Raw genomic sequence first — 23,363 nt, forward strand, 5'->3', positions numbered from 1 at the left:
TACAAAGCATATCTAATATTAATACCAGATCCTTTCGTTTGATTACTTTTACGTAGTGTCATTCTTTAAGAACTTCAGAATCACCCAAAGGAAATAAATGCTACCTCTGACTCTTCGGAAAAGGGAATGGGTGCTGCTCGTTGGGTGTGTAATTCACTGCTCTACCTGGGTATATATGACGCCCGCTACACAAACACCTATTTCTTCTCCTTGTCATTACTCAGGGCAAACACAAGTCCATCCTATCCACTGCCTCTCCCGCTGCAACCTGTGAACCTGCACAGGAAGCCAAAGGGAAATTGAAACTCTCTGAGGACATCGTCCCAGAGGAGGGAATTATCCCTGGTGGAGTCGTCCCTGCTCAGGACGCCAGTGACGCAGATGGGAGGCAAAAACAAAGACCCCATTGCACACCGAATTCTTAACGCGCGATAACTAAGAAGGTTTGCCTTCTTGTTTAATGACACAAAACACACAAAATATTCAGATAGTAACACTATGTAAAAAGGCATAATATTTTATCTAAGACCTGAAGAAATTTTTCATAACTGAAACATTTTATAAAACTGTGCTTAAAAAATCAATACAAACTTTTTATGGGGAAATAAAGAATTATTACAAGTATGATTTTTTTTTTTTTTTTTTGGTCATTACATCTTCAAACTACCCACAAAGTACTTCCGGCATCTTGCAAAGTTAAGATAGAATTCAATTCAATTAGAAGTATTTTTGACAAAAATTTTCTAGGATACACAAACACACACACACATTTCAAATGGTTGTGACAACAGCAACTTCTGCCAACACCATTTGCACATGTGAAAAGTTACCGAATTCGATTATAAAAAATACTAAACAAAATATTTAGATAAGTAATAAAAAAGATGTTAGAAAGCATCGCAAAGAGCAGATTTCTGGTTGAAAACAACTACTTGAGTTAAATGTTACATCAAATAGTCTTAGCCTCCCTTCACCTAAAAAGGAAAGAAAATTCTTGAGATCAGAACCTAACGTATCAATGTCTTCTATAGTACATACTGGCCAAGAGCTACATAAACCATCAAGCGGCGAAAAAAATCAAAAGGTATTTCCTATGAGTTTAGCAAAACGATGAAGTACATCTTTAATATGAGGCAGGAATTACAAATCTTATTCCTCAGCTCTATGATATATTTCTATTTGGGCTTACAATTCCGAGTGATTAAAAAGAATAAAAAATAGTGACTAAAATGAAAAGTAGAATAGTAAAAAATTTGTTTTCAAAGAATACAAGGTTGGAAGTACCAAGGCAGTTATGCAGTTGAGGGAAAACTCGGCCAAAAGCAGTCTTAAAGAACACCGAGTTATTCCAAAATCAATAATGAGGATGCAATAAATAAATGATCAGACTGCCAGGGTGTGGCTTGAAATTCTAGTTTTCCTTAATTTACAAAATAACATTTAATGTGCAGCATAGGATTTTCCTTAAAATTTTAATACTGTTCTCTCTGCCACTTTTCATGACTTAACTGGTTTACTGTTTAATATGCATTTACTGTATTTTTTCCATAAGTCCTAAGTAAAATATGGAAGCCGATGCAAAGATGTCTCAGGTAAAAGAAAGCCCAGTTACGGCACCTAACTCTTACGTGAAAGCAAGTGCCATCTGTGAAAGAGCGTGCGGTTCGATCGTAATAAATTCTACAGGGAAACAGGATTCGCATTATCAGAAAGGGTATTTACTACAACATATTAAGGGCTTTCTATTTCTTATTAACCACAAGTGAGAATACATAAAAAAAGAGAAATAAAAATATAGAAAATGTTAGATTACTTCCATTTTAATATAGAAACAAATCTAAAGAATTTGCTGCACAAATAACATCATAGAACAGTGTGCTATGAATCTAAATGTATGCTTTGAAATTATAATGAATAGTAATTAATGGTGAAAAAAATTTGGAGTAATGATGAAATATACTGATTTGTAATGGATTAGACTTTTGGATATTTTAGACAGTAAAAGCTTAGGAAAGGGTGCATGTTTACATCTAAATAGAATGAAATGTCATTGCCTAAATTAATAATGCAAACTTGAAAAATAGCCCCAAGTTCAAAAGACCAATTATAAAATTCTTTTGTAAACAAATCTATATTCGCATTTTTTCATGAATAATTATTACTACCAGTATTTCTCCACTAATGTTCAATTTATAAAATGAAAAAAATATTTTTGAATAAAATTTAAATAATGCTGCAATTTCTAATGATGGTAACTTACCTGTGAATAAGTGCTAATAATAGCTAAGATAGGCATAGTCTACAGGAATAACTTTTATGTATCTATAGTAAACAAATAAAAACTTAAATGGGAAAAATTATTTAATTATTTTAAGCAACAAAATATTATGGGAAGATACTAATAACAAATACCACACCTCTTCTTAGGAAATACGTGATCATCTTATAGATTTTTTTATTCTATGGAAATCATACATACTCAAATTCACTTCATCCTGTGAAAGATGATATTTTCTTTGTTGCTGTGAGGTAGGAATGGTGAGCATTTTGTTGTGCTGTGCAACCAAATAATCATGTTGAACTTAACTACCTGCTCGTTTTTAGATATTTTGCTCATCAAAAAGAAAACAAAGGTATCCATTGTAAATTCCACATTTCATTCAGAGTCCCTACCTTCAGGAGTATTCGTATATTTCCAGGTTTTCTATACTCCTGGTTAAGGTTAAGTTGTCTTTGTTCACCACTGAAAACAGACCTAACAATAAGCACACAAAATGCTAACGCTGTCATGCGAATAGAAAATGTTTAAACTGTTTACTTTCAATAATAATTAAATTATTAAACAATTTTAAATAAAGATAAAATCATTCTTTTATCAGCATCTTCAAGCATTTCAAAGGGAAATTTGGTGGATATCAGTAAATTTAAACGTTCTGGGTATTAATTCTTAGGACAGTGACAATATTCTTAGAAACACAACCTCCCTTTCACTGCAGTCCCCGACAGAGGTATAACACAGAAGGGATTCAGCTGGCTCAAATGCACTTTCTAAACAGAAGTGATGCTATTTCAGGGAAATAACTTGAATAGGGGACAAGTAAGAGTGATACCAGCTCAACCTCAGCAAAGGTGTGATACATTTCCAAACCAAGGAAACCGAAACACTTTGAAACACATTTACGCATACAAAGACCGACGAATCAGGGGAACAAAATTCAAACCCCAAGCTTTGTAGTAATACCATTAAAAGCCGTAAGTCATACTTCTATGAATTTCTTCAGAAAAAAAAAAATCATGGATATGCACAAAGATTTAGGAATAAGCATTTTCAGAGTAAAAACTTGAAAATAGCCTAAAATGTCTAAAAATTTAATAAAGTGACTATTGTTTATCAATCTAACTCGAGGCCAAGCAAGTTAAAATTATACTGCAGAAGAGCTGTTTTCAAACTAGGCATTTTGAAACTCTAAGGGATTTCTGTAATTACCCAACAATTGATTTTAGATTTGATATATTTTTAACAACTTCAAAAACTGAGAAAAATCCATCATGGCGTGTATTATAACTAAATTTTAACACATGAAGACCTTCGGGGCACTGAAACTCCTCAACGCCTCACAGAAGAGCACCTTGTACTTGTGAGGTGGTGTGAAACCTGCCACTACCTGACGTGCAAACCCCAGACGAGCGTGCAAACGGGGCTGATGTGTCACCTCGGCGTGCTCCTCATCGGGCTGGCACACTCGTCACCCCATTTTTACAATGAGGAAGTGGCGCCTCTGAGAGGTCCAATGACTCCGCCGAGGGCTGGGGGCAGGATGGAGTGACTGTTACCGATAGCGCCCCCATGGAAACATTTTTCTTGTCCAAACGCTCTTATGTGATATTTTTTATTGTTATAATATTACATATTTTAACTATGAAGTCTACTTATAAGTGGTAGATACCACTTCTATCTATTTCATATATGGGTCTGTACATGGTCTTGTTTGAAATAATAGTTCTGCTACTTAGAAATAACAGCTTGAAAACCCTAGTTATACAAGATTAATGCCAACAGAAAAGTAGTTACGATTTAAGTGTGACATATAAAATTTATAATGAAAGAAACAAAAAAAGCTCCCAAAACAAGAGCTCAAACCTTATGCATACAGTACAGGCTGAAAGGGTATAATCCTAACAGCTAAGAGTGATAATTAAGGAAAATTTTTATAATTTTCTAATTTCCTTTTTGTGTTTTACAGGGAAGGCAACTACACAGTATGACCTCTTCGATAAAAAAAAAAGAGCATTCAATAATGTTTATTTTTAAAGAACTCATAGTATCAGCACCTTAGAATTTCTGTGTCTACCTCTAATTGGATCACCATTTTACCAAATTTCCAAGAAACACCAATCCGGTGTTAAGCAAAGACAGAACTCATAAAATGTTGAAAGAATGAATAATTAATGAATGAAATATATCTGTAATATCTCTGTACTATAAGATGACCTTTAAAATAAAACTTAATGCAATTATGAGGATAATAATAGAGATTATGGCAATATATTTACTGAATGCACAGACCACATCCAGAGAAATACAAAAACCTGTTTTTTAAAGAGGGCTTCAGATTTAAGGTACACATTTTAACCCTTTCCCATTTAGCAAAGAAAAGCACGGCTCGCACAGGGACACTACGTTTCCTAGGACCTGACACGGTCAGCGACCAAACTACTGACAACGGATGCTATAAGTAAACGTAGAACGTCATCTGTCTCCAAAGACTATCGATACACTGAGCGATGCGAAAATAATAATAAAAAAGATTTCGTGGCCGACTCGGGGTCAGGTTGGCACCGTAACCCGCGAGTGATCTCGGGGCAAAGGGGAAAAGGGCTCAGGCTCAGGCCGCGGTGCTGGTGGACACGGTGTCCGGCGCCTTCCGCGCCGGCCCGCCCGCCCAGGCCACACGCTTTGCAGTCTGGCTCCTAAGACATTTGTCATCTGGCCGCCCGCAGACCTGCAGGGTCCCGGACCAGCTCCGGGGCAAGCTCTGTCCTCACGTTCGGCCCCACCCTGCGCTCTCCACGTCCCTGTCACAGGGGCGGGCAGGACCATGCGCCACTGCCCGGCACGTCTGGCACATCCCGGTGCCTGTGCCCCCGCTGCCCGGGAGCACTGACCCTGTGGCCCTCAGCGAGGGGACTGAGCGCGCAGGACCGCCCACGCTCTGCGTGTGGAGATGCTGCACTGTGTCACCACTGCCTTCTAGAGCCTGTGTCTGAGAGTCGCCACCTGTTAAGCCGCCGCTGACGAGTCGGGGCTTCGTCCTGGCTGACCCTGCTCCAGGATGTCTCCCCACACTCCCTTGGCTGTACTATATTAGTTATGAGTATGCCAGGTCACCTGTTATGCCACCATGTCCTCAAAGGCAGGACACATTTCTAAAGGTGTCTTGTTACCTGAAGGAGAACTTCGGTCACAGTGGGTAGGACGCCATGTGCACCGAATCCCCGATTAATTGAAATGGTCCTGACTTTGCAAAGAAATAAAATCACTTGACATCGGGTGTACCAAACGATTGTAAAACCTTGATGTTGAGATTATAAAAAACAGGAAAGAATTTTACAATTTTAAAAAGTCACTAAAATTAGGTGGCGAAATAAATTCTTAACCTAGGGTCAGTAAATCGCACTTTAAACGGTGCTAATTCATGTTCATCAGAAACACCATTCTCTATCGGTGAGTTTCGCGGGACTGAGTCCCTCGCGGTGGCCGGCTTGGTGGCCTGCCTCGGAACGAGGCGTTACCTGTAGTCACACCAGGGGCACCTGTAGGGCTTCTCTCCCGTGTGAACACGCTTGTGTCGCGTCAGGTGGGACTGGGTTGTGGAGGCGAAGTTACACTCGTCACATTTGAAAGGCTTCTCCCCTGAAACAGATCGAGAAGTGTTGTACGTGAATAATTATAAAAATCGGAAATGAAGGGCTAAACTGTTACTGAAATTTTAAGAATAAGTTCGATGGGCTACACGTATTTGGGACATTTAAATACTTATTCTCAGAGAGAACACGCCACTGATTTTTATTTCTAGCTTGGAACAGAAGCACGGTACACGTTCTGTAGTTCAAATGCAACTTACACAAACAGGAATCTACATCGCAGCCCTGAGCTGGCCCTGTACTTGAAGTCACTGACAAATTATGTCACATTAGAGCCATTATAAAAATTTCGATGAGGTTAAAGCCATGGAAAAGCATGTAACAGAGATATGCTTTGGATATATAGTATAAAGCTTACTAAAATCTTAAAGTTAAATATGAAGAACATAATAAAGCTATAAATTGATAGCAAATTAAATGTTGTTTGAAGTCAAGAGAAATTACAGTTGACTAAGTTCAATAAATGGTACAAAGGCTTCAAGAAAGCATTTAGAATAGTATTTAACTGCATTTTAAAGTTGATCTTCCTGTGTAGATATGACACATTTCTGTAGGCACCCAGTCCAGCCACGAGGTGGTTCAAGGGCTCCCGCGGGACTCGCGGCTGGCCCTCTCCACTGAAGCCTCTCTCTCCTTTATCCGGCCCTCCTTCACACACGTTCAGAGAAACCAACTCTTAGCAGTTTTTAATTCCACTAACTACATTGGCTGGTGAGCACTTGAAACGTGGCTACGTAATTTTAATTAATGCAAATGTAAATCTAAAACCCGATACTGGATTCACCTATTGAAAAATGTTTTAAGTCTGTTTGGAACAGCTTGAGAATGTGAATCTACTTTTTCAAGTGTAATTTTATCAAATCTAAATGTAGACCATAGATTTCAGATGAAAACTGAGCCTCTGGATGGAGGTTATGAGAAATGTAAAATACCGATTTCAAAATCCTAGAACAAAAAGAAAAGAATAAAATATTCTAATAATAGTATATTGCTATCACGTTGAAATAATACTTTAGATGTATTTGGTTATATTAATTATTTAAGATAATTTCATCTGTTATGCTTTTCATTTTTTTTAACGTAGTCACCAGAAAACTAAAATCGCGCGTGGCTCCCAGGCCATGTCTGCTGGCCAGCGATGAGCTGCAGAAATCCTCGCCAGCTCGTCCCCCAAAAGCTGGACCGCACGGGGACACTCGTGGACACGACCTTCCCCTAGGACCGTCATGGAGGGGGCGGCTGACTTCACACGGGGTCCCCCCCACCCGCCCCCCCAGCTGCGGTCTCACGTGCCACGGCTGCCGTTACCCTCGGCTGACCGCGGTCCGAAGCCATGAGTCCCGCAGCCACGGCGTGCCTGGCCCGCCGCGGCCGTCGCCCGGGCAGCCGGTCCCGCTGTGCGCGCTCGGAGGCCGCGTGGCCGGCCCGGGCGCCACCTGCCCCGCCTGCCACGCGGGTGCGGCGTGGTCGCCACGAGAAGGGCGAGTGCGGGACGCTAAGACACTTGGGGGCGGAGGACCGCGTTCACGGGGCTTTTACGACAGCACGTGGTTGTAACTGTCCCGTGCATCATCACTAATTGCCGTTACTCTCTCCCGCCCCTAATTTATAAGCCACGCCACACCACGGGCACGTGCGTGTAGGAAAGAACACAGAACACGCAGGGTTCGGCCTGCCCGCCGTTTGGGGCATCCACAGGGGTCTTGGGACGCAGCCGCCAAGGATATGGGGGCACGACTTACTATATGCTTGATAAGTCTACCTGTTACTTCTTATTTCCAGTGTATTTAAAATAATTTTATAAGACTTATGTAGGAAAATGAAGGCTAAAATATCTTGGGTTAAAATTACTCTACATCATTCAGCTAGCAAGAAATCTATGTTGGTCCTGAAAAGCAGAACATTTAGAAATTTGTCCTACATTCTCTGGGCCTATTTATATGGCCTGTCCCATAATTACAGCAACCTTTAACTGGATGCACACACAGCTCATCTGATGATATTTTATCTGTCACTGCAGCACAAGCTAACAGTTACGAGAGGCCACATGGACTTCGATCCCAATCCAGATTCTGCCAGAATTCACTCCCTACCTGTTAGACCCCACGTAAGGTCAGGAGGATGACACCCAAACAAGCAGGGTAACTGTGAGGTCTCAGGAAGGAAGGACAAACCCAGCACCTTGGCAGGGTGCTCAGCGATCATCCTTCTGATCACCACCATAACAAGACTGCCAAAACACTGGTCACTGTGAAGACCCCTCGCAAGGACCAAAGTGGGGGCCCACAAATGGTTCCCAGCCAAGTCTCACCTCTAGTAAAAAGACAAACCTACAGTTTACATAAGACAACAGTTTCACATAGTGGATTTAACATAAAGATACCTCTTAGCAGATCCTACCAGCAAAAACTTCATTTATTCTTTGAAAAAGACCATATACAAAGTACAGTAAAAATCTTGGAGTTGAGAGAGATTTCTGGCTCTTTTAGCCATATTGTCCATAAAATAAATGCCATCTACAACACCCCAACTGAGGGGTCACCCAGGGTCAGCCTGAATAACTCTTTGTTCTCAGTTTATTAACTTCTGGTCGAGTCACTTAAATTGCTACGGACAACTCAATTGTACTGAATTGACTCATACAAAAACTCACTTTCATGACGATGACAGGTTTTGCTTTTATCTGAGACACAATACAGGATCTTTGTATTGTATTGTATATATTACTGTACACGGCTAAAGAAAAATAGCTCAGTCTCTTCAGATTTGACACAGGGGTATTCTGTCATGGAAACATAAACATCCACACATAAGCATATCTAAACACTTCCTCATTTATTATAAGAACTGACTTGGTCATCAAACTCAATGAAGAGTATTTTAAGTGTACACCAGTGTCACATGGAAAACAGGACACGAAGTGAAGCATCATCTGGATGAGAACACACATATTATTAATTACTTCACTAACGACACAGCTATCCAGACTGACCATAAGAGGCACAATGAAACTACCGCCATGATCAAGACGATGAACACATCCATCGTCCCCCAAAGTTTCCCTGTACCCTCTTTTCTCCCCTGCCCATGCCACCCCCAAGCACACACTCACTGCTTTCTGTCACCAGATAGTAACTGGCATTTTCCAGAAGCTGATAAAAAGGAAATATGCAATATAAGCTCTCTCTGGCCTTCTCTCAGCATTTTTCTGTGACCCGCTTATGGTGCTCCTGACATGAACATTCCATTCATTTCTACTGCTGAGCAGCTATCCGTTATATGAATGCACCACAGTTGGTTTATCCATTCATCCACTGAAGGACATTTGAGCTGTTTTCATTTGGCGGCACTGCCAATAAAGCCACCATAAACTTTCATGTGCCAGTCTTTGCTTGAGCATACATTTCCTCTTCTCTTGGGTAAGTATCCAGGAGTGGAACGAATAGGTCATATGGTAGGTACGTTAATTTTGTAAAAAACTGCCAAAGTCTTTTGCGAAATGGTCTGACCACTTTACATCCCTAACAAGTGTTCATGAGCGCTCCCTTTGCTCCATGTCACCCACGTGTGGTGTGGTCAGGGCTTCGAATCTGTATTTCTCTAAAGACGCTGAGGATCTTTTTATGTGCATATTTGCCATGCACGTATATTCTTTAGTGAGGTATCTGTTCAAATCTTTTGACTCTTTTTTAACTGGTTATTTGTTTTCTTATAATTGTGGGGGTTTTTTTTTTAAGAGTTCTTTATATATTATAAATACAAAACCTCTACAAGATTCATGATTTACACATATTTTGTCTTCGTATGTGGTTTGTCTTTTCATTCTCTTCACAGTGTCTTTTGAAGGGAAGTTATTCATTTATAAGGTTTACAATTTAACGATGTATGATTTTTCAAGATATAATTTTTTTCATTTAAGAATGAAACTTAATGACTTTTGTGACAGACTTTTGTGACAGACTTTGATGTGGTATCTAAGAAATCTTTGATAATCTGTGATCACAAAAATTTTTCTAAATTTTCTTCTAGAATTTATATAGTTTTAAGTCTTATACTTAGATTATGATCATTTTGAATTACTTTTTATCTACAGTATACAGATCAAAGTTCATGTTTACAGCATGTGGGTAGCCAACTGTTCCAGCAGTGCAGATGAAAAAGATTAAACGGCCTTTGCTCTTGTGTTAGAAATCAACTGACCATGTAGGTGTGGGTCTGTTCTGTAATCTCTATTTCATTCCAAGATATATCTGTTCATTTTGATGATGATACCAGAATGACTTAGTTACTATAGCGTTATAATAAGTCATGAAGCCATGTAGCGTAAGTCCTCAAGTTTATTCATCTTTCTTAAACTTGTTTATTTCAGATTAATTTAAAATTATGGATTTTAAAATCAGCTTGTCCATTTCTTTAAAAAAAAAAAAAAGCCTGATGGGATTTGAAGTGATCAGTTTGAGAGGAAATGAAGTCTAACTACACTGAGTCTTTCAATCCATGAAGATGGTATACCGCTCCATTTAGGTCTTCTTTAATATCTCTTGGCAGTATTTCAAAGTTGCCGATGTAAAGGCTTTGCACATACTTTGTTAGATTTATCTCTAAATATTGTCAAATACATGCATAATCTATTCTATTCCACTGATCTACCTTTATGCCAATATAATACTGTCATGACTATTGTAGCTATATATTCAGACTTCAAGTTAGGGAGTACAAATCTTCCACTTTTAATATAATGACTCTAAGTGGTCAAAAAATTAAAGATTTTTTTTAAATTAAGCAAATTCACAAATATATTCTGATGCTTCCTTATTTCATTCAACCTGTGTTTGAAAAAGTGCTGGCATCATAACTCACTGCTGACTTGTTTATTCTAGTAGCCCTAATAGACATCTTGATCCATTTTTCAGAGATTTGACAGGAATCAACGTGGTAAAAGGGTGACATTATGTATTCACTGTCTGAGTCAGTGGTATAAATTAAAGGTCATCTAAACGCTTCAAAGTTAATTTTCTTGGTTTGAAGGTTCAGCATAAGCACTTTAAAACAATGGTAAATGTAGTTCATTTCATTTAAATTTTATTGCATTTTATGTCATACAAGTTAAACTTAAAAACAACACTTTTAAGGAATAATGTCACTTATATTCTCTATAATTTTATTAATTTGAAATTCATATTAAGCTAGCATAATATTGCAATAAACTATAAATTGTTATTTCATATTTAATTTGATAACACTTTAGATTAAATTCTGTAATATTAAGAAATCTTTAATTATATACAGGCTGACAGAGGAAAAAAAGTATAACGTACCAAAAAATGCTGCATAAGATACTACATTATAACCACTAAGTAAAGGGAGACTCCAGCATGTTTAGGCTCATAATAGGGGCAGGACTTCATGTCAGTTTATACAAACTACAGTTTACTCAAGTCTGTACACAACAGTTAATCTGCAACTCATAATTCTGTTGCATGTTCAACACTATTTGAACACATTAACTGGTGTTTTTTTTTTAAGTCCAGAAATAATTTCTTCAGGTACCTTCCTCAGGAAAATACACTTTAGAAATACAGAATTACTTTCTGTTTGCTGGTCTCAGTATATAGCAAAAAAATAAAAATAAAAGACTCAACTTCTAGATTATAAAATTTGAAAGAAAATCTTACAAATTTTTTTAAGAATTTCAGTTTACTAATATTTGTTCATGCTTGCAATGAGACGGGCACATATAAAGAGGTGTGTACACTTAAGGAAGAAGGTTTGATGAACGGATGGAACTGGTTTGGGGCACCGGGAACGTCTTCCCAAAGCCAGGGGAGCGGATAACGCTGTAAGACATTAACTCTTGGACAATGCGACTGTCAGGCAACAGGATGACCTGTAAACATCCTACTGAAAAGAGCAGAACGAAGGTGGACTTCCTTCCCTCCGGTTTTTCCCTAAGATGACATAACGGTGCGCGTTAGTTTAGACTGCGTTGATCTGCATACTTTCCTTGACAAGCAATAGCCCTGACACACGCTGCCTTTCAGGTACCTCTGGGCGAGTGGTGGGGGCCGGAGTGGCGGGGACACCAGAGTGGCCACGGGCAGAGCAGTGCCCTCCGTGTGGCAGCGGTCGGTCAGGCTGGACGCTCCTCTGGGAAACGCACACGTCACACACCCTTTTGTGCGGGCTGGGCTGGCGGTTATTAAGCCGGCCAAGACTCACCAACGACACGTGAGGATGTGCTCTTGTGCCCTTGAATCAAGGGTCTCTGACAGGTGATGGAAGTAAATCTCGGGACAGAAGACGCTCTGGTTCAGCCCCCAGACAGCGCGGGCTGCAGTGGGGAATTATTCACGCCGTCTGCAACACTTCCGAGTCCCATTCCTCTCCCAGCTGACTGTAATTTGCGTGGGCGCTCTGTGGTAAAAAGGTAACCACGGCAAAGAGGAACACAGCAGAGAAATACAGATTTCAAAGGCACCATTCAATTCTGGCCTGGAAAAAAATGGAGTGCGTTGCTTAGATCTTATAAAGCCAGCGTAAGAGCGGAGGGCCCAGACTGAGCTGTCCTAAGCTGCTGGCTGAAGCAAACAGTCTTAAGACCCGACTTCGGTACTAAAGAATCGGGTTTGATTTGTGCCACAGTGGCAGATAAATGCCAAGAAGACAGATGCCTGTGTGTGTCAGACATTGTCCTATGTGGTATAAAGTTAATAGCAAAGTAATAAGGAGCCTCCAGACCTGACATAAAATATAAAGTTGTGCCTGCTCGACGCAGGCTTCGCAATCGATCACCTGTGGACGCTGGTGACCGCGGCATCGCCGTCCCCACTGAGGCGGGGAGAGGGTGTGGGGCCATGCCGGCAGAGATGGCACATGGAAGGGTCCCCTGGCCCCCCGGGACACGGCAGCAACAGCGACATGTGAACGGTACCAATCGGGCACTAATGTTAAGAATAGACACGCGCACGGACACACTTTGCCACACGCGCTTCCCTCTTCCCCGGGACACCCGAGGATGGCTCCCATCCACCAGTCCCTCTCCCATCGCTGACACTGAACCCTCAAGTCGCTGGATTGGAAAACGTGATCACAGGTTGCTCCTACAAACTTAAAACAAACTTTTATGTCTACGAAGTTAAGTTTGTGTTTCCAACGTTACGTTAAACACTGCAGATTTCTCTTCGATTCAGTAATAACTCATCTCATACAGAAATCTGAATCACATAAGCTCAACATCTAAAAGGAATGGCTAGCATTAATTTTCATTGATCTTTCAAAAACCATAATGGGCATTTGTCGCCTGCAGCTAACTCTTAAATACAACATATCAAGAATCAAAATGCGCAATAAACAACATATTTTGCGTATCTCAATTTCACACCATTTTGAGTGTCACTGCCAAACTCAGCCTTTCCCACTGTACTCAAAGTACCACATTCAATTACAAATTGTGTTACCGCACGATTTATCACTAAACTAGATCACTTCTGAGAGTAAAGAGAGGTTCTATGATCATTAGAAGGGACAATGCCATACTAGCACTGTCCCAGGCACATAATTTAGAATTATTAAAATAATTACTTATATGACCTATTTCAGCATGCCAACAGGTTATCAACTTTAATACACGGTTAAAGTTTTCATCCTAACCAAGGCATCCATCCATTTTGTGACATCATCGAGAATGTGCCTCGTGAACAACACGACCCTCCTTCATGCTCAGAACTCCCTACAAGGCCCCCTCTTCACGGCCACCCGCCTCTTCCCAACAGCGAAAGTAACTGACACGTGACCACCTGAAACCACGCCCGCGCGGAAACTCACAGAGGGACTGTGGGCAGAGGCAGGGCGGTCAGGTCGGCCAGGGAGACGGAGGGAGGAGGGGCTCGCCCCCGGGTCCCCGTGTCCCAGGCCGAGTCTGGCCTGCAGGGCACAAAGCCTGCTGTACCTGTGCTCGGGAGGCCAGACCCTTCCTTCCTTTGTAACCTGAGTTTTCAGAGGACACCTGCTCCATAAAACATGAAGTAGGCCTACATTTTTAAAAAGTAAAAATAGATGAGTTAAAATTCTGTGTTATGCAAACGGAATTTTGAGTAGAGCCTCGAGTACACAGACTTCACGGGACCCGAAAGGCAAGCGGAAGGACGGAGAGCGGGTGCGGGCGTGGCCGCCGCGACGCCCCGCACTGACCTGTGTGCTGCCGGCGGTGCTTGGTCAGGGCGTGCCGCGTGCCACCCGCAAAGCCACAGAGGTCACACAGGAACGACTTCTCGCCTGTTGCAACAATAAACAGATGAGGGATTGCGGAGGTCACAGATCATTAAAACATATCTATCAAGGCTTTCAGGGTTACTAATTCCTCCAATCAAATGTTTCCATGTAAATATGTCAAATGGGAATGAAATTACCACTGCGGTTTATTGACTGTGATAAAATCTGAAAAGCACCACTGAACATAATTACATACTTGTCAGACCCATAAAAATTAGCTTTATTATCAATGGAATGGTTTTGTACAACTTCATTTCTGGTAGATGTCTTCCAGATGGGGCTGCTTTATGCACTTGAACAGTTTTTATGCATATCCTGATTTTTTACAATTCCCATACATCTGGCCTTCCCGAGCCGAGTAAAGATTGCCTGGAATAGTTAATATACGGTATATATGATCCCGCTTAAATAAAACATATCGAATCTTCTAACAGCTGAAGGACACTGAATTGGTTTCACCTGATTCTATCCGGGTCCGCTTTAATCACTTCCTGCTTAATAATACGGATTCAGTGGTTTCCTCGAACGTGCTGAAGACCCCGAGCACAATGACATCTACGTTACTAAGAACCAACAGCGGGTCAGTGCCGTTTGTTTCTCGAACTTTCATGGCATAAAAAAGGAAGTCTAGAAATTGTACAAAACTCCTATTATTCATCTTTAATGATAACTCTGGACTCAAAACCTCTGCAACGATTAGAGACAGATTTGGCAGACTTAGTATTTGTTAAAAGTACAAATGCTCATTTTGGGGGGCATTTTTACACACGCTAACATTTCGCCCTGCAGTTTATAAATGCAATCCGTCTTTCTTCTGTAGCATATTTAGGCAATAAGTGCTGGCAAGCCGAGCAGTTTGTCCCACAAGGCTCACGACGAAGGGCAAAAGAGAATAAAAATGCTAACCTCGGAGAGATTCAGTGAAATTATAAAGTACTTTTCCAAAAATAAGATAAATCATTTGTATCTATCTTTATCTACTCATTTAGATGTTTAATGCAACAAGTCTTTCGAGGGCTTTGTCTGAGTCGGCCTGCTTTGCTCTGAAACGTTTTGGTGTACCACAACGCAGATCTAGCCTGAGCTGTTCTGGAAATGGTAATTGCCTTTATAAGGTTAGAAAAAATAGTAAATAGAAGGCAGACTAACTTCAGTAATCAGTCTGCCCTTCAGTTAGGAGCATTCCTAGTTTTTCTTAACTTGAACACATATTAATAGAGTTTTAACCAAATTATGTTTAATCTTATTTCACAATGGTATGTTAAAATGTTCCTTATTATCATTTATAAAGTAAAGCTGAATTTAAATATTTTTCCTGTCTTTACTTTCCTGTTTTGAGGTTAAGTTTATTCCACTATAGAAAAAAAGAATAGAGTAGATGGGCTGTGAAGAATAAAGTTTACTTATAATCACTCATTTAATTATTTAATCAATTAGAAATATAAATCTTTCTAACTAGATGTATTATCAATTAAATAACAGCGAATGTGGACTTTTAAAAAATCCCGAACGATAACTTCCTTGTTAACGTTAACAGACTATTGTACGTCGAGGCAGAATTGTTCTCTGCGATTTCTTCGCCATCACCGTTTCGTGGGCGGTAGCCCGTGCGTGTGTGCACCTGGTGCTGTGCGGAGTGGACATCTCAGGGCTGTGCCATGCAACCAGCACGGTCTCTGATGAACAAAGAGTGTTCTTATGTCCTCCAGACCCCCACGGGGCACGAGTCATTTCTTTCACCAGTGAACTCAGTGACCTACAGCCTCTTATAAAATAAAAACATTCACACACGCAGAAAAGTCCTCACGAGATGGACATTCTTTACAGGTATAGATGCTGCACGTATACCTAAGTTTTATTCCTTTCCTAGTTGAAGAGATGTATAGGCACAAAGACAAAATTATTACTTTTCCACGTGATTTGGTTTTAGATACATTAGTGACCTTGATTTTTTGATGTGCAGTATTTTATTTAGGATGTTAGCCTGCAATGTATTGTATGTCATAGACACCTTGGTGGCTTGATTTGTTTGTCATTCTAAATTCAATTTTCACTCACTTTTTTTTTTTTTTTTTTTTTTTTTGGAGCAGGGTTAGGGTCGGATAGTGGGCAACAGAGTATTTTTCGAAAAAAAAAAATTTAAGAAAAAACTAAAGGTAATATTTCACTCCACATAAACGGGGTTCATTTAACATGCCATATTTATATGATAGCAGAGATATAATAGGAGACTTTTCTTAACAACTTGAATTAGTTTCAAGTGTGCCATTTTGCATTCAAATGTAGAAAGACACGGAAACCAATCCTTTATTTTCTATTAGAAAACAGCCACTGTCCCCTATCTCTCATTATGGTGCAGACTACAAGACCTAACAACAAAAATCCATATTATTGATCCAGCCAAGTCTCCACAATTATTCTTTAGAAGGAAACGCCGACGATAAATTACATCTGCACTGGCTTTTCATCTGCTGTTCGATATAAGTGATCTCTCAGGGCAGGCGGGAGACCTTAAATCGTCAACGCCCTTGTCAAGGAAGCTAAGGAGGCCTGGGCTTCCCACAAACTGCTCCAGGAGAACTTTAACCTATAATTTCTAACAATAATACAGGATTCTTGGCAATCAGAGCAACATTTGGGAATGCTGATTAAAATTTATTTTTTTCCCTGAAACAAAATACTTTCTGAGAGGTGTAAAGAGAAAGACCACAAGAATACCAAACAGCTCAGTCACCCAGCCCTCGAGAGATGAGGACAGCGCCCCACTCTGCACCGCGAGGAGCTTAGGGGCCACTGTCCTGAGATAATGAAGCACGCCGTAAACGGCGCCTACGACACTGCGGCACACTAAGCAGCGCGTGTTTACGAAGCTTCTGACCGAGACTTCTGTGTGCTGCTTTCCTGTCCACTGGTTTAAATTCCACGCGGTCTTTTAAATGTTTTGAGGCAATGTAAATGAATTTTTACTTTCTGAATATATATAATTATCTAAGAAATTTACAGTGGCTGAATTCAGATGAGCCTCTTTGCATTAATTATCAATAACCACTGGATCTGATAGCATTCTCAAGAGAAATATTAACTTGATTAAAGATTTTTTAAAAGGTACATAGAACCAAGATTCAATAATGTTCAAAAATACTACAGCGCTGCGTATGTCGGTAACGAGGTACAAACGCTCTGTGAGAACTGCATCTCCATCGAGGTCACACCTAAAAAGGTACATGTAAACACACACGCACATGCACATACACACGCACACACACGTACACACACACACGTGGCACACACACGCACAGCACACGTGCAACATAAATGGGCCTCTAAACATGGAGTTTGTTATTTAAACACATGCACGTGCAACATCACACCCCACACACACGTTACAATGTCACTTTAAAATGACCCTATCGCTGACACCCGGTGAAGAGATGCCATCCTTTCAAAGTGTAAGTACCACAGTCCTCAACTCTTCCAACGGGGGACCGTTCCTACTGACCACCGCCGAGCTCACCGCGGCACGGGGCCACCGGCCCGGCCTGGCGGGACACGGGACGGGGGCGGGGCTGCGCACCTGTGTGTGTCCGGTAGTGGTCTTTCATGGCGGAGGCCGTGAGGAAGGCGTAGTGGCACGTGGGCCAGGTGCACCTGAACGGCTTCTCCCCCGTGTGGAGTTTCATGTGGTTGTTCAGGGCCCACTTCTCTGTGAAACTTCTGTCACACAGGTGGCAGGTGAACTTCCTGCGTGGAGGAGAGAGAGCAGGAGGTGAGTGGCGCCCACACGGCCCCCAGGGCCCCACGTCCCCCCCGAAGCGTGGCGGACGCCCGGCCGGGCGAGGAGCACCGCCGGCCGGCTCTGTCACGTCTGTATAACCAGGCATTGATTTTTCTGTCCAGGCCTGGCACTTCAGCCATTTATTCTCTGCTTTGCGGTTGGGCCCAACGGGTTTGAAAAATTCTGTTACAGTCCAGTCACCCCTGAGGCAAATGTGAGAATAGATTTCACCTGTACAGGCCTACACCACTTATCCAGGGCACGGGCTGTCAGAGCAAAGGCTAAATGAAAAGCCATCCATACTAAAGTGCCGAGACAGGCCTGCTCCCCGCCGGGCAGGGCCACCGGCTGAGGCTGCCTGGCTCCTGCGACACCCCCGCCCCCACCGCAGAGCTCCCGGAGGGAGCCACTTCCCACGGCGTTCCCCGACACGCGGACGTCTGCTTTGATGAGAATAAAAATCAGATACAACCATAACTTTTTTGATAAAATAAGTCTTTGAGGAAAAGAAACCTCCACTGTTTCCTGTATGGAAAAATCTCTGAAGACAGTAAGGCCATACTCCCCCGCCGACAAAATTTCAGCCCCACGGTTCACAGGCAGTTACTCTTAATAATCAAGGCGATATGAACCCCAAACAAAAAACTTCAATATCTCTTCGGGTTAATCTTCTGTCCTGTTTCACGTGCATTCAGGAAACTCACTGCTAACACGTACTTTTTATTTCTAATACAATTTAGTTTAAAGCCATCCCTGTACCTAACAGTGTCCAGCTAATTAATTCAGGATAATGAACAGTCAAATAAAAGCAAATTAAAGCCCAATATTCAAAATTAAAATACTTTAATACGTTGATAAGCACTACACCACAAAGAGAAACTCCAGCAGCTGGATTTGACTATCGTAAATCGGCCTATACCTTTAGCAAGTTAACGCAATTAAAAATAAGATTACCATACCTGTTGTAAATTATGATGTAAATAAGGAGATGTGAAAAGACTGTATTCTTTCCATAAAGGCTTTAACTATGATTTTACAAATTTCTTTGGTCTCATAGGGTAGAAAAAGAAGCCCAAGCTCCAAATAATTAGCTTTCTCATTTTGAGGCAAATGCGCATTACTTTAACAAATAAATCATTCAGTTTCATAAATTCTTATAAATCAAATTCTGAAATTACCTTTTATAAAAATCCCCCTTCATCTGTTATGTGTAGATATATTTTTATAACCTATCTTAAATGCAACAGAAATAAAAATTGCTAAATATTTCAGAAATGTCATATAAAATACTTTAAGGGCTTCATTAATATTAAAATTGTCAATTAATATACCCATATAACGTATGTGTAGAGACACTATATTTACACCCATTAACACTGACTGACTGACTGAAATTACTGTATCATCTGATCGTTGCTTACTGGGACTAGAGAATGACAAATATAACTAAATACTTCGAAATGCACTGTAAAAAAATATCACGTCCGTACATCTCTTTGACGGGTCTTCATGCATTTAACATTTCAAAACCATGACAGGGATCTTATTTCCAAGATAAATTCCCCTATCTACTTATTTCTTCGTGTATTTATTGTGGATCTCACCTTCTCCTACACGAAATAAATAAGGAGGTTAAGTGGATGCTATCTGTTAACAAATAGTTTCTCCAGACTGTATTACAACTTTATGAATGACAAAATAAATCCCTCATTTTTAAATCTACTGTGATGTACATTTAACAAAATTACATCTATGAAACCTCAATATATGTACTCTATTATTCACACGTAATAAAAATGTTAAGCCACAGCTTAGTGCCTGTCATAAAATGACAAAAGCCAGATAACAAAGAACTGAGGCCACCCCTTGACTTCCAGAAAACCTCACGTATTTCACAATTGGCTTTATGGAAATAGGTCCGTGCACTGGTACTTTGAAAAGAACCTAAAATATTATCAATGTACAGAGTCCTCAGAAAGATTAAGCCCCATTCATCAGCGGGGAGCTTCCTGGACGATACGGTCCAGCGTCCTGGACACTGTAAAACACCTGCCTTCGTGCAGCAAGTGTGTGAGGGCAGCATGCACCCGAGGGAGCCGGCCCCCTGGGGCCGTCGCAAGGCCACCCAGCTTCTCCAGGACGCGCAGTGTGGCTCTGCCCCATGGACCCAGGAAGCCACAGCATGGGCGTGGGCTCGGCCGATCCCCAGGGAGACCCCGACATCCACTGCGCCGCTCCCTGCCCTCGATGCTGGGAAACGAGGCGGCGGCAGCTTTGGCTCTTGAGAAAACCACAGGCTGGCGAGGGAGGAAAATCCTTCCCAGCAATAACCTCGATGCCCCCCACCCCCCACATAAAATGCCATCACAAATTTACGAGCAGCAGCGAAGGGGAGGCCGGGGCGCGGTTTCGAGAAGGCGCCCCAGAGCTGGCGCTTAGTGCGGATGCTGAAAGACAGGTGGCACGCGGAAGCGCAGCACCGTCAGGGGCCTGGGCGACAGCAAGCACGGGGCGCAGCAGAGCGGGAGCAGCAGGGCCCTAAGCGACCGCACGACGGACGCGCGTCTCCTGCCGTCCCTCGACTGGGGGTGGCCCTGGTTTCCCAGGGACACGGTGAAGCCTGTGACCTACATCAGGCTGGGTTCCATGTCACAAAGGTTTTCTACCCCCACGTGGTGGCCGCTCATGGGAAGCCTCTTGCGTAACCGAATTGACGATACAGTAAAAAGAGGTCTGTTTGGCAAAAACTTGCCAGTCATGTCTTTGTGAGGAGAGCTGTATAGTAAGGCAGCTGAAGGATGTACAAAGACAAGTAAGTGACATCGCGTAAAGACTGCAACCTAAAAGGGTCAGCGACACAAGCACATAACAGTGCGATGGCGTCTGGTTCACCCGCCGCCCTTCAGGGCCCATAAAAGCGCCCGGTGCACAGTGGCGCCCTTTCGGTCACTGGAGGAACACGAACTAAACGGGTGAGCAAGAGCTGTTTCTTTGTCTCACCAGACTCAGAGCGAGAATGTGACATGTGCATGTGACTGCGGCAGGGGCCACTCAGGCTGCCCGGGGCTCCGCACTCTCACAGCCTGGCTTCCTGTCCTATCTCCGCACTGGGGTTTCTTTTACAACGTGTGACTGTTCCGGCCATACAGAAGATGGCAGCGCTGCGTGCCCACCACCGGGATTTACGCCGCCAGATGACAGTATCCACGGTTTCCATATTTGTTTCAGATCCTTTCTTCGGGGCTCTAAACATTTTAATGAGTTTTAAAATTTTTAAACATTTATAACCTTAATGTTTAAAAAACGGTACGACAGACGCTAGCAGAAAAGGTGGGCGTCGCTGCCATCTCCGGCTCCTCTGGAACCAAGCTAGGGCGCGACATCTCACAGTGTCGCGAACCCCCAGCAGCGCTGCGAGACGCGTCATGAAGAAGAGACTTCATCACCTTCCCTTTCCCAGACGTCACGAGATGCTCCTGCTGGATGCGAGGTGATCTTACAGGGTTTCGACAGGGGAAAATATCACACGCAAAAGAAATCGCAATGATTCCAGACTTCGCAAGAGCAGAGGGGTATTAGAAGCCAATGAAGCGATGACCTGAGAATTCTGAGGGAAAGGCTTTTCCATGAGGACACTGTACAGAACAGCATCGGCTCCCGCCAGGAGGAGAAATGCCTGGCCCCCGGGGACCGGGGTGTCCGCCCCATCAGGGCTTTGTGGAACAAAGCCCTTTTCATGTGGTAACTGCTATGTGAGTCAGTTAAGAGGTGGCCTTTTGCTGGAAAGTGTGTGTGTGTGTCTGTGTCTGTGTGTGTGTGTGTAACATGCTGCTGAGTGGGCTCTGGCTCCTGGCGACCCCATGAACGAGTGACGTCCACGGCATCCTGTCTCAGCTTCCATACACTCGTGTTTACGGCTTCCTTCGTGCGGCCAGATCCATTTCGTATTTGGTAAATTTATAAGGATCCCTAAATTAAAGGAGGGGTCCGAAATTAAATTCTAACAAGTCTTCCGTGCCCGACGTATTGGCGGCAGAGCTCGGTATTTGCCGAGGGCCCTGCGCCGTTGTTTTCCCGTTAAATCCAGGGGGGCTCCTTCTTCTCTGAAATCACCACGACACAATTTGCACTTACAGAGCAAAACTAAAATCCACATCTCTGGACTTAAATGTTTGAAGAGAGAATACGGAACATCCTCCTTGTTAAATATACGACAGAAACAGAAATCGTCACCGGGGCGCTGGCGGGCATCACACACGCGGGGAAAGCGAAGAATCGTAGCGGCTGAATTACGCGAACGTGACTGACAGCGCTACCTTAATGGACGCTCGTGTCTTAAGCTCCGTGAGAGCAGCTGCTTGTTTCTGAAGGCCTGAAGGGCAGACAAATTGTGTCAGAATCTGTAACTGGCATTTTGAGTTGCATCCTTAACTTTATCTTTCCATGTTACTCCAGAAGGTAAGTGTCCTAACAGGGGGGAGATCTATATGAATCTTCTTCAAATGATACTTTAAATGTTACTCCAACATTTAAAAATCCTACTAGTTGGATTATTCAACCCACTTATTAGCAACTTAATGAGAAATCTGCACTTATACCACTTGTATGTGAAGATAAAAGCATTTTGATACTTTGGTGCTTTACTACTTTGTAATATTTAAAATACGGAAAAACGCGTCACTAGCATGTTTCTATGTTCCTTTCCATTCTCTGGAATTCAGGATCCTTTGGAATCTCACTGTGCTGGCAGTGCTTTCTCAGGTTGTAAATGTCCTACCCACTGTCTGCCAGGAAGCCCGGTCTAGGTAGACTCGACTGAGAAACACTGGCATGAGGACAAATGTGAAAAAATTATCCAATTAAAATGTAAACAATCTTAAACATCCATCAGCTGGGGAGTAAATCAATAATGGGTTTAATCATAAAATGGAAACACCATGATGCAGTTATAAAATGAATCAACTAGGGCTACATGTATCAGCATGAAGTCAACAACCTCAAAAATGTAATTGTGTTCAAACGAAATGAGGTAGATATGGAACCGCACCACTGATGTATAATTTTTCAATAAAAGGAACAATATGCAATATAAACACATGAAGTCCACGAGCAAAAACATTCGTGACGTCACAACGGGTGGACACTGCTTGCTTCAGGGAAGAGGGACAAAGGCTCACGAGAGCGGAGTGTGAACACAGCTGTGCAACTTTGTCGCTTTCTAGAAATGGAATCCGAAGTAAATACACTCTAAAGTGATTCCACAGCTTTTGAAAATTTTTCACAGTTCAAGTGAATATTTTAATTAAATAATGAAATATATTTCCTATCTTCCCTACATGACACCTTGGTTCAGTCTTGTGAAATTAATAAGTCATACAAATTCATATCTGCA

The 23,363-nt window shown here is 42.0% G+C and overlaps 1 protein-coding gene across 5 annotated transcripts in view; it reads right to left on the minus strand.

Moving 5' to 3' along the window:
- The window catches only part of ZNF407 (zinc finger protein 407), a 372,930-nt gene that overhangs the window by 134,305 nt on the left and 215,262 nt on the right, over positions 1–23,363 (minus strand). For 4 of the 5 annotated variants that reach the window (XM_039839590.1, XM_039839580.1, XM_039839574.1 and 1 more), the window contains 3 exons: positions 17,771–17,937; positions 14,116–14,199; positions 5,794–5,914 (listed from right to left, as the gene is read on the minus strand). In XM_039839590.1, coding sequence (XP_039695524.1) covers positions 5,794–5,914; positions 14,116–14,199; positions 17,771–17,937 — 372 coding nt within the window. The remainder of the gene's footprint in view (positions 1–5,793; positions 5,915–14,115; positions 14,200–17,770; positions 17,938–23,363) is intronic. The other variant, XM_039839583.1, reaches the window with a different exon arrangement.

Source organism: Pteropus medius, unplaced genomic scaffold (genome assembly GCF_902729225.1).
Source record: "Pteropus medius unplaced genomic scaffold, Ma_sr-lr_union100, whole genome shotgun sequence".
In the NCBI taxonomy this organism is placed as follows: domain Eukaryota; kingdom Metazoa; phylum Chordata; class Mammalia; order Chiroptera; family Pteropodidae; genus Pteropus; species Pteropus medius.